Below are 11440 nucleotides of genomic sequence, written 5' to 3'. Positions count from 1 at the left end.
TTGGTGGTCCATTTAGGGCACTGTGTCAATGTCTCCTGTTCAGTCAGAGACTGATGTGAACAGTTAAACATATATGGTGAATTACGTTTTCAGTAATCAATGCTAGATGAATATCTGCAGTATGGGTTTTAATGGAGTTGCTCATGGTAAATTAGTTAAGTCCCAGTAAATTCATTGGCAGCGAATTGCAAGGATTCACGCACCTGTAAAATTAGGCTTTACTCAAAGTTATTTGGGATTTGATTCTTTCTCCATTGCACCATTTCATTAAATGGAAATAAAGTAAACAATTAATAATAAAATGGTCTGGTTTCAAAGCAAAATTCTGTCAGTGTGAATGTTTGGCTGTAGTGACCAAATACAAACGGTAACCAAATTTTGAATTCATAAATGTCCCTCTCCGTCCAGACACCTGGCTGTCCCGCTGCCCGTGGGCGACTGCGTCTTCAGCCTCACCTGGCTGCTCCCCTGCTACTTCCTGTTTGCGGTGACCTATGACGTCCTGCAGACGCTGGCCGAAGTGGCCCACTACCTGCCCTTCTACAGCCACAGTCAGGAGGCACATGGCCAGAACGGGAGCGGGAGCTTCACGGCAGCCAATGTCTCTGTGCCGCACTGACCCTCGAGCCGCCGCCGCCGCCGCCGCCCCACACATGGACCAGAACGAGTTGAAATTGCCAAAAATTGGAAGCATAGCAAGTGCAGTTTTTCCTTTTTAATCCTTGTATTTATACTAAACGAGTTCTCGATGCAATGTGAAAACCTTGAGGTGAAGCCGTGTGTTTTTTTGGCACTGCACGTTCCCATGATCACCGGGGATGTCCACGTTTACATTGGGTCAATGGCCTGTGGAAATGTGCCAGCCTGTTGCTGTCTAAGCTTTACAGGACACCAGTGTTTATATCCAAACAGGGAAATGAACCGTCAGAGTCGACACCGATGAAACACCATGCGTTTTATCAATCCGACACAATGCACATATTCGAGTTTGTCGCGCAGACTGACCGTTCTGTGCACCTGGTCCCTAACGTATTATCACTGTAAATATGGTTCTATATTGGCACGCATATACAGTATATACATTTTAATGAAGACTATACATCACGCTGTAACCTGAGCCACTATCAATGTAGCATGAAGAGTATCAAAATGATACTGATTAGACTGAAATGAGTGAATGTTACAGCTTATTGCTGTTTCTTAGGGTCCTTGATCGTTCGTTGCCACAAAGCTGAGCCACAGGTATATTGTCCTGGGGGGGGGGGGTCCATGAAGTCCTTTCACTCTGCAGTAGACACTCGCTGCCTGAGTAGATCCAGTGTTCTGCCGCTGCAAGTTTTTATGCGTGAGGCGGAAATATAAAATGGCTGCAACCCACTTTCAACTTCCTTTGTAAAGTGCAAAAATAAAAATATTCAAAATCCCACCGCGGCCCACTTTGAAAATCCCTGCTTTACAGACATGCGCAGAGAACGAGGCGCGCCTCCTTAATTGCGTTGTATTCTGCTGTGCACCACAGGCCGCGCCCCCAGGACGACCCCAGCGTGAGGGGGCGTCTTCGAAATCATCCTGTCGTTGTTCCACATTGAAGTCAATTATGTTTTTTGTCGCGACATGAATAAAACGAGCTTTCATGATTGTCACCGACATGAGTAGTGTCACTCCATGGTGTTGCTCGGGCACGGACGACAACAACACTGCATTTCTACACACACACACACACACACGCACACACGCAAATAAAAACTCAAAACTCTTATCAAAATATATTTTATTCTGGACTGTTGTTTCACAGATGGGACTGAAATGATAACAGATCCATGTGATGCTGTGAGCTGCAAAGAAGAAAAAAAAAAACCCAACTAAAAGAGATGCCGTCGGGCTGACATGAAACGACACTGACACACACACGCACACACGAAAGGTTCGACTTTGCCCACGTTCACCCAGCAACTGTGGCACGGACCGAAACGCACCCGAGGGGTTGAACCCGCGTGACCTTATATTTCACACCCGCTGGTTCGAGTGCTTCAAATACGGGGGAAGGGGTAGAACAATTCACTGATCCTCTGGATAACACGAGCTCGGTTAGCTCCTCTTACTCTTAGGGAAATGTCAAATGTATTGCGGAGGGGGCCACGAGAAAACGTTTGTGAGGAGCGGAGGCGCCCTGCGGGCAGGCTTCAGTTTCGTCGAACCTCAGTGTGCCTCAAAGGGCCCATATTATGCCCCCTTTTACACAAGTTACATTGGTTTTCAGGTGTGTGAACTACATGTCTTTGCCATTCCATGTCAAAACACCTCAAGGATCAAGGATTCTTCGTGGGCTGGCAGACACCCCAGATGACCAAATATACGTGGAGGCAGGCTGAATAGGTGCCTGGAGCATAATATGGCCCCTTTAAGTTTCACTGCAGTGTTCAGATTTAATATTGTTGGGTCAAATTAGTAATGTAGTTTGTAACGGTAGGTCGAAATGGAATGTGCGGTCGTGACTTAATATTCGGCGAATGTTGGATTACTGATAACTGGGCTTCAGACAGACGGGCAGAGAGATGGATAAATAGACAAGTGTACTTCATTGATCCCAAACTGGGCATTTCAGTCAAATATAACCGACCACACACGGTCCTCTGGCTCGGCCACTGACGCTGAACTCCACTGTGGAAGTGTCTCTCGCGTCTCCGTTGTTGGTGTGTGTGTGTGTGTGCGTGTGCGTGTGTGTGATGAGACATCTTTTCGCCCAGAAAGATATGTGCATGCGCATAAATTAAGTACTTTCCCTCCATTGTCTGTGACCAGACGTTCCTAGCAATCGTATTGGGAGGCAAAACGTCCAGTCAGACGTCGGTCACCGCAGCCGTCCTATTGGCTTAAAATGGAGGCGCGTCGTAACGCTCGCGCCAGGCCGAGAGCAGGTGTGCACTGTGAGCAAGCGTCCGGCATGAGAAACAAACTGAGAGGTTTATCAATGTGCACTTTACGTGGAGAATAACGGCCACACTAACATCTACAGGGCAGATTTTTTTTAATGAAATTCTTTGTGTGATCAAAGTTTCTCTATAAAATACAACTGACCGTGAGGAACTGTTTCGTGGGCTCACCAAGTCCCACTGCATATTCAGAATTTAGAACAAATATAAATCCACACTCCAACCGACAAGATCAGATTTGCTTCCAGAGCAACTTTCTCCACAGAACATCTGTACAACTCCCACACTGTAGCAACGAGGAGGGAAGGGGTCAGCAAGGGCAAAAAATCTCCATTGAAAAATTACAATTTTATTCAATTGGTCTTGTGTGTAAGCCAAGAGGAGCTTCGGGAGGGAGCCTTCCCCGGGACAAGGCTTCCCCCCCCCCAAAAAAAAGATTCAAGCAAAAGAAAAAGAAAAAAAAAGTCAAACATTTCTTTATTAAAAACAGAAGACAAATTGAGTGGTGATTTGCTCTCGGGGGAAGCTCTTCCCAGGCAGCGGTGCCTTCAGAACGACAGCCCGGCTCGGTTAAAGCCTCACATTACACCGTCGACCTTTACTATTCGCAACGTCACTCCAAAGTAACAAAACGAAACAAAAAGAATCTTTCAAATTTACAGGAACAGGTAAAACGAACAGTGCCAATAAATCATCAATTCGCTGTTTTTTCCCCCCCCCTCAAATCTACGAAGAAATTACAAAAAACGTAACTGGAAATTTGCTGCTTCGAAAAGAGTATAAAATGTTTGGTCGGCGGGGAACCTCGGAATTAAATGCGGGCGAAGAACCGATAACGAAGGCGAAGAGGGCGGAAAGGTTGCGGCTCGTCGTTTGGTTTCTAATTGGCCACGACCTTCGTTGAAGCGACTCCACGCCTGACCTTTCCGCTCCTTCAGGTGTCCCGTGTCTGCTCTCGCCACGCGCCCTCTAGAGCTCCGGCTGGATTATGAGGAGCAGGGCGGGGCCGCAGTGTCGTCGTTCCCCCACATTGTGAACCAATAATAAGACACAAATATTAAATGTTCACATATTGCTTTCCACCTTTGATCTGCTTTTAGGGCCTCATTCTGAATTGGCGACACTGTGCCAGGGCTGGGTCTGTACGGCTGTTTAAAAAAAATAATAAAAAAAAATAAAGTGATGTGTGAAGGTGACAACACAGGACGTCTCCAAATGTCTCTTCCCGAGCAAGAGCGGCCCGTTGACCACCGCACTTGAAGCCCCTCCCCCCTCCAGTCCATGCCAGAGAAATGTGGGTGGTTGTGTTCTTAAAAGAGTAAAAAAATAATATATATCAGCACATTAAAATTTCCGTTTCACAAGTCTCGGAGGCGGAGCTGCTCTGGAGTATCGGTTGAGTCACTGTTTGAATTTGAAACGTGCGACAGCGCGGAGCCGAGGAACGTGACGGTTCCTCGGGTGGAGACGAGTCAGCGGACGTGGTTAGTATCGAATGTTTAGGACAAAACTTTGGTCAAAATACAATTAAACAATATTAACGGTGATGACATCCCCCCCTTTTTAATTCATTACACAGGAAAGAGTAAACTGAAAACTGAACAGACCTCATCACATCAGGGTGCTATGACGATGAACTTAACTTAGTAAAGCTACACCAAGGCTGTGCCCAAACCCGCTCCCCGTGTACTTCGCAATGCACTTGATGTTCACCCGCCATTTTAGGCGAGTATCCGAATTTGAAAACGTCCGCTTTATGTCGAGCCCTAAACAGTCCCTCGACGTAACAAGAAGGTATCGTCCATGTCAGTCGAACTACTTTGCCGACAACGCCAAAAAACCTAATTTGTCGGATGCAAAAATGAGTCTTCACTTTTTCGAAAAAATTGCACGTGTAGGAAATGATAAAAAGGAGGGTGTGGGTTTGAACACAGCTGTAGTGTCCCGTCTGTTGTGGAGCTCTGCGGGCGGACATCAGCGGCGTCTTCTGGTGGCTTTGTCTTTGGCTCTGCCCCTCCGAGGATCTTCCGTCCGAAAAAAGTGGCAAAACACTTGGATGACCAGCCGACGTAGGTCACCACACCGCCTCGGGACGTGAGGGTTTGATGATGTGTACATGGGTCAAATTAGACGACGTTTCTTTAAGTCCGATGAATGCAGTGTAGAGGACGTCGCGCCATTCAGGGTACAACGGTTGTTCGTATGGTTTTGAGTAAAGGTAAATAATAATGGCTGGCCAAAGCTCCTGGCCTATCATCTCATTTGAGATAAACTCACTTTGGCCTCTTGCCAATTCGGCGGATTTTCCCCATCAGACATGTGACCGCTGTGACTGAAGAGTCCGGAGAACTGTGGGCAAAGCCGGGTCAGGGGCTGCACAAAAGGAGGCTGTTTTTAAAGCATTGAGATGTACATCGTCAGCGTCACATGTCCAGGCGGATGTACGAGGAGAGTCCACCAGAGTTCGTCCTCTGGAGGAGACGACACATGAATTACTGCATTTTGACCCACTCCGTCTGCAGAAACCACTACTGAGAAAAAAATAAAAAAAAAACCCACTTGTTTGTCACATTGGTTTAGAATCTTGACGAGGACACAGTTTATCAGAACTGTCGGGTGTGCATGTTCTTCTCCACTTAATAAAACTGACCAGCCCCTGCCCCCCGAGGATAAAAGATATAAAAACACTGAAACAAGAGATCTGAGATTAAAAAAAGAAAAAGGAAAAAAACAACTAAGTGCCATCCTGTTTTATGGTGGAGAGGTTGATATGTCTGCACAATGAGATCCAGCTAGTAACAAAGATCAACACTATTTTCATTGTTGTTGTTTTTTCACTTTGATGACAATGAGCATGTTTTAAAGATCAAAAAAAAGCAAAATAGCTTCCAAATTTGGTACATATACGGATCTGTAACTCTTTTTTTGTTTTTTTCAATCACTGCGTCCCTTCTGCATCTCTGTAAGAGTCTGCACAGATAGAGAGGGGCGCCTCCGTCCGTCCGTCTGCCCGCCCGCCCGCTCCTTCTGTCCGCTCGTCCAACTGTTCATCCCTCTGTCTGGACCTGCTGTGTCGGGTGCTTGCTTCCTGTTCCTGCTTCCTGCTTCCTGTCTGTCGGTGGGCGGGGCCGTAGTCGTAAGCGTGAGCAGTACGCAGGGCAGGCAGGGACAGTCATTTGGCTATGTACACATTCATGGTCGGTCCATGGCTTCCAACAAACAGCAGCACTATTTCCGCAGGTCTAGTACACACACCTGAGGAGGGAGAGCAGAGAGGTCGATCGGAAGAACTGGAAGATCACGAATAAAAGCTAGAGACAAGACGGTGTGCAGCCAAACATCCTGTGTAAACTTACAGATCCGTCCGATGCGCTGGCTCCGACTTTGTCCCCTGCTGCATTCCAGCAAACCTCGAAGATTCCCCCCGTGCCTCTGTAACTGTGGACCAACGCGCCCGTCTGCAGACACAAGGCACGGAAGCATTCGTTGTTTTGTTTTTTAAATAACTTCAAAGAAAATCGATGCTTCTCGTGGTGCGTTCACACCGGACGCGACGTAAAGCATTCGCGCGAGTAGATTACCTCCAAAATCAATGCAAGGACGCAACTAGGCGCGAATTTTGAGAGATCGAGTCGGGCGGCGCGGATCACACGACGCAGCACGAAGACACGCAATTCGCTCGTTTTGAAATATTCGAACTCGAGCGAAATATTCGAGTGATGCGACAGCATCAGGAATGGAGGATCACTACTGTCGCTGTGTGTGTGCAGCCCCGCCGGGTTGCTGTTTGCATCATGACGAAGGTGAAGAAGGAGAGGGCTCTGCAGAAAGTGAACGAGGAAGTAGCTTCAGGCCCAGTTAGCACAAGCGCTTCGTGTAGCTTTTCCATTGGCACTCCTGTCTGCCTTTTTTTCTTTCAACAGTTCATGTTTACGTGTGTGTGTGTGTGTGTGTGTGTGTGTCTTTGCCTGCGTGTGTTTGTTAAGATGAGGTTTGTCGGAGGAAGTGGAAGGATGAACGGGCAAATATTCACACGAATGACGCAAATACAAGCACAAATGTTTGCTTGCGACCGAACTCGCACCGAGCAAAGCAATGTGAAAATTCCCATCGCCTCCGGTGTGAACGCACCATTGGAGTTTTGAGTCGTCCTCCTACCTGTGTATTCCAGATGTGCACACATTTGTCAAAGGAGCCGCTGGCGAGATGCCGACCGTCGGGGCTGAACGCCACACTGTAGACGGGCTCCTGGTGTTTAGTCAACGTGTGGATACAGATTCCTCTCTCTACGTCCCAGAGACGAACTGTGGAGTCAAACGATGCGCTGCGGAAGCCCGAGACAATAAAATGAGTCATTAAAACCACCACATTTTCAAGTGGTCAAAGAGTCAATAACTGCAAAATAAAGCTAAAGCTTAAAATACTGTCGCATAGAGCTGCTGATATTATGTTATAGTTCAGCCCTGTGGAGGACTTATCCAGGGTGTGTCCCGCCTTCCGCCCAGAGTCAGCTGGGATATGTAGGCAACAATGCACTGTGTACCAAAAACTAACTGATCTATGGTCATTAGGTGCTAAGAAACTGATGGATGTATCATTCGGAGGCTTTGATTAATGAACAGAGCACAGGGGGATGTTTATTTTAACGGTGTTGGCATTATAGCTCCACAGCTCAGTGCATTTCTCCTCATAGGACATCAGGTTCAAATGCTCAACGTGCACCAACAGTGTGCGTCGTTCTTTGCGACAAAGGGACGGCCCAGGTCCCAAATTGAATTTGTTCTCTAGGTAGAACGACAAAGCTGGGTGATGTTAACATTCGGCTCCACACTGCTACACAAAGTTGTGTACTGTAACAATTTGGTGAGTACAGCGAGTTCAATCGTCCAGAGCGTATGTGTTATCCTCAGGTTTTTGGAACTAGTGTACTGCACCATCAAGGGGTGATTGTGTTGTTTGTAACATGCACAGACACACACCTGGCGAGCATGAGGTTAGCGCTGGGATTGTTGGTTCCGGGGCCGGTGGGACTCCATTTGATGGTGTAGATTTCTTTACTGTGGGCCTGCAGGTCGTGGACGCACGAGTCCTGCTTCATACTCCAGATCTGAAAAAGAGAGAGCCTTCGATGACTCATCGAGTTGCAGAGTGTATTACACGGTGAACAATCTGACCACTGGAGAACTTTATTTTGACCAGCTGTGACCTGCGACATTTCACAGCTCCTGCCCGACGCAATTCTACTCCGATGTCAACAACGTGCCCGAGAGAAAAGCGTCTGGCTTGTTTCAGAGCAGCAATAACTCTACGGCAAATTTAGAGCAGAGGAAATGAGTCAGGAGAACTTATGTTCCCATTTGGTTGGTGTAAGAGCTTATGGTTCAGTGAGAAAACTTGAAACTTGAAAAGTCCCCAGCCACCCTGAACACATCGTTACTTTCTTCATGGCCCCGCACTATTCGGGTCAAGGGCAGCGGCGGCGGCGGTGATAATAATGGCGCGACGTGTCCAATATTTCACCGGGGGAAGTTCTCGGCTCACCTTCAACGTCATGTCGTCTGAGCAGGAGGCCAGCAGGTTCCCTGTGGGATCCCACTTGATTGCATTTACTTCATTCTGAGGAGAGAAGAGAGAGAAGGTTGCGTGTCTGTGCCATCCATCCTTCTGCCAATGACACAACTCGAAATAAGGACGCTGACTAAACACATGCAACAGTGACAGTAAGCGTGTTTTATCCTCCTAAGGATCCATCTGCTGAGGGATTACATGAGTGCACGCGCTCTGCGATGAAGCACTTACTGTGTGTCCCTGGAATGTTTTAATGGGTCGGTCCTGTCCCAGTTTACAGACGTGGATGCACATGTCTGTGCTGCAGGAAGCGAACGTGTTGTTGCTCTGCCAGTCCACGTCTAGTGCCGGAGCTGTGGGAGGTGAGAAGAACACACCAGACATGAGACATGGCAGCTCAACACACATCTTTGGAAACGTGTCTGTCACAGGAGCAGCGGTGGAGATGCTTTGGTACCTGAGTGGAAGGGGAACTGTTGTTTGGCTTCTCCTGTGTGAGCGTCCCATATGATTGTTGTCTGAGAGGAGACACACACGTACAGTTAGAGCTGACGATGACTGTGTGATACTGACACATTCCATGAGAAATAATGTTTTACTAGCCGGCTGATTAAAAGGAGACATATACTTATTTTTATAATTTTCACTTTCCTCTCGTGAGTTTAAGGTTTTTTAGTGTATATAAGTCCGTGTAAAGGGAGCTCCTCCCCCCGACAGAAAACTCCTGAAACGGCTCACCAGTAGTCCCGCCGATACTTCCGTTATGAGGTGACATCACCGTTTTACGGATGTGCATAAAGCATGTCTGCCTGTTAGTCTGGCACGCCCCCAACAAAGCCGGGTAAAGCGAGAGCGAGGCTGTGGTTGAATAGTCTGTTTTTGTGTAGGAAGGGTCCTAACTCAGTGAAATGACCCATGAAGTGTCAAAGAGGCAGCCAGGATTAGAATTCTTTAAATGCTTAACAAAGGTGCTTCAATGCTTCCTTTCCTTTCTCCTTTAGCACCCTGGACCTTCCTATGCGAAAGGATCAGAGGAATAGACGCCCCATAATGTGCATGCACGAACTTAAACGACTAAATCGAAAGTACCGTAGACGAAGAAGAGTATGAATTTGACCGTTGCCTATTAAGCATTTAATAATACTACACAGCTGGGTAGACGGGTTATTGACCAGTTGTTGAGTGCAGTAGTGATGGGCCATTGATTATCGGATGGTGATATGATTGGGGAATCGACTGTTTTGACACATTACACATCCACAGCCTGTGTCAACCATCACAGCTTCAAAGCAAACCACGTCAACATTTCAAGGTGTTTCCCAGTTGTGTGGTGATTCTTCTGCTACTATATGAATACACAAACAAGAGATCTTTATCGGCATATCATACGTCACACATGTCTGTCTTTAAAGAAAAGGGGATGTAAGACGTCTGTAGTCATATTTTTAATTAAATATGTTTGACACGGAAGAATGATAATATGCACAGTAGTACATTTGTAGGCATAACGCGTTAGGTCTATATGCATTTAACATTTATTTTGAGTTTCGTTGCCTAAATTATTGTTTTTATTTAAATTCCAACCTTGGTTAGATAATTAATATTTTTTCACCGTGTTGTCCAGGTTTAGCCTGCATGAATGAACCCGCTAACAACGAAGGGGGGGAAGTAAGATGAGCTTTTTGTAGTCCATTTTTGAAATGTTTAGTTCACCACGGGTTTAAACCTAGCTTTTCAGACAGAGGCTCAGAAGAGGAGCAGCAGAAATGGACAGTCTGAGGAAACTGATGTGTTAACTGAACATCAGAGCTGGTAAAATCTTTCAGTAATAACCTAAATTAAAATGATGAACCCGAATCTGAGCATGCTATGTCTCCTCTAAATAAAAGCTCCTTGTTTACCTTGTCTACTCCTGCGCTCAGGATAAAATTGCCTTTTTTGTTCCACTTGAGGGCAAAGATGGGACCTTTGTGTTGGCCAAGTGTACTGGCCAGGTTACCTGTGGAGCACAACACGCAAGGGTGAGTGTTAAACCTGAAACGGCGACAAGACGTCAACAAGGAAGCTAAATAACACAAGATGCGTCAAACCCACACTCACTGACTCTTTGGCAGTATGCAAGCATGCCTCTAGGTGGCAGCATTGTTCAAGGAGTAAGTGAGTCATGTGGCGCACATGCTGTGGTGCAGGTTTAGCAGGTAATCACAGCGTCAAGAAATACCACAATCAGGATTTAGGGTTTCCATGGCAACACGTGTTCATTTCTTAACACTCTTCAATGCAAATGTTTTCAAGAAAAAAAAACACACTTTTGATATTATTGTTTACAAAATATCTCTGGGCTTCCTTAGCTTTAAGAACACGTGTGTCATCTCACCATCCTTTGTCCATATTCGGGCAAATCCGTCATATGAGCCTGTTGCTAACAGCGTGCCCTCGCTCTGTCGGAGAGAGAGAGAGAGTCAGAGAGAAGTGTTTGTCAGTCAAGACAGATTCCTACAAAGCTCGTGGACACGTTTCCAGACCCGTGTTGTTGTCATCTTCGGTTGCAGTGTTTGTTCTTTAGCGTCCGGGCTGAGGGAGCGCTTTTTGCTGTGATTTGAGCTGGTATCATAAGAGAGGCCCTGTGTTTTCCATCCGCATGGACGCTCTCCGGGAAATGTTTTGCCTCCTGCCCGTGGCTCAGTTTTACAACCCATTGGCTGAACTTGAGGGAAAATTCCACTCTCTGATTCTCCACCATTGGATATCATCAAAAAGTTATGTTCAGTGCTCGCTGGGGAGTTCCTCTGTTATGGAAGCGTTTGCTGGGATTTGTCAAAAGACTCTACATGCGGCACATTTACTGAAACTACAGTTGTACGCATTTTTTCTATGTATGTCTATGCATGTTCAACCAAAGCATTTTAATCAACACTGGAAATCATCACAAATTTAAA

The 11440-nt window shown here is 46.5% G+C and overlaps 2 protein-coding genes across 10 annotated transcripts in view; one reads left to right on the top strand and one right to left on the bottom strand.

The window, feature by feature from the left end:
* si:ch211-51h4.2 overlaps positions 1–1643 on the top strand; it is a 74665-nt gene extending 73022 nt beyond the window's left edge. For 4 of the 5 annotated variants that reach the window (XM_035647079.2, XM_035647077.2, XM_035647078.2 and 1 more), the window contains one exon: positions 409–1643. In XM_035647079.2, the coding sequence (XP_035502972.1) occupies positions 409–619 (211 nt within the window). In that variant the 3' untranslated portion in view covers positions 620–1643. The remainder of the gene's footprint in view (positions 1–408) is intronic. The other variant, XM_035647080.2, reaches the window with a different exon arrangement.
* A 111-nt stretch (positions 1644–1754) lies between these two features.
* The window catches only part of LOC118317927 (F-box-like/WD repeat-containing protein TBL1XR1), a 50505-nt gene continuing 40819 nt past the window's right edge, over positions 1755–11440 (bottom strand). For all 5 annotated transcript variants that reach the window (XM_035647073.2, XM_035647072.2, XM_035647075.2 and 2 more), the window contains exons 8-16: positions 10879–10942; positions 10403–10500; positions 8959–9019; positions 8733–8854; positions 8475–8549; positions 7913–8040; positions 7092–7257; positions 6290–6391; positions 1755–6188 (exon numbers count right to left, since the gene is read on the bottom strand). In XM_035647073.2, coding sequence (XP_035502966.1) covers positions 6162–6188; positions 6290–6391; positions 7092–7257; positions 7913–8040; positions 8475–8549; positions 8733–8854; positions 8959–9019; positions 10403–10500; positions 10879–10942 — 843 coding nt within the window. In that variant the 3' untranslated portion in view covers positions 1755–6161. The remainder of the gene's footprint in view (positions 6189–6289; positions 6392–7091; positions 7258–7912; positions 8041–8474; positions 8550–8732; positions 8855–8958; positions 9020–10402; positions 10501–10878; positions 10943–11440) is intronic.

The sequence above is a fragment of the Scophthalmus maximus genome, chromosome 13 (genome assembly GCF_022379125.1).
Source record: "Scophthalmus maximus strain ysfricsl-2021 chromosome 13, ASM2237912v1, whole genome shotgun sequence".
NCBI classification, from domain to species: domain Eukaryota; kingdom Metazoa; phylum Chordata; class Actinopteri; order Pleuronectiformes; family Scophthalmidae; genus Scophthalmus; species Scophthalmus maximus.
This window is presented reverse-complemented; position numbering and strand designations above follow the sequence as displayed.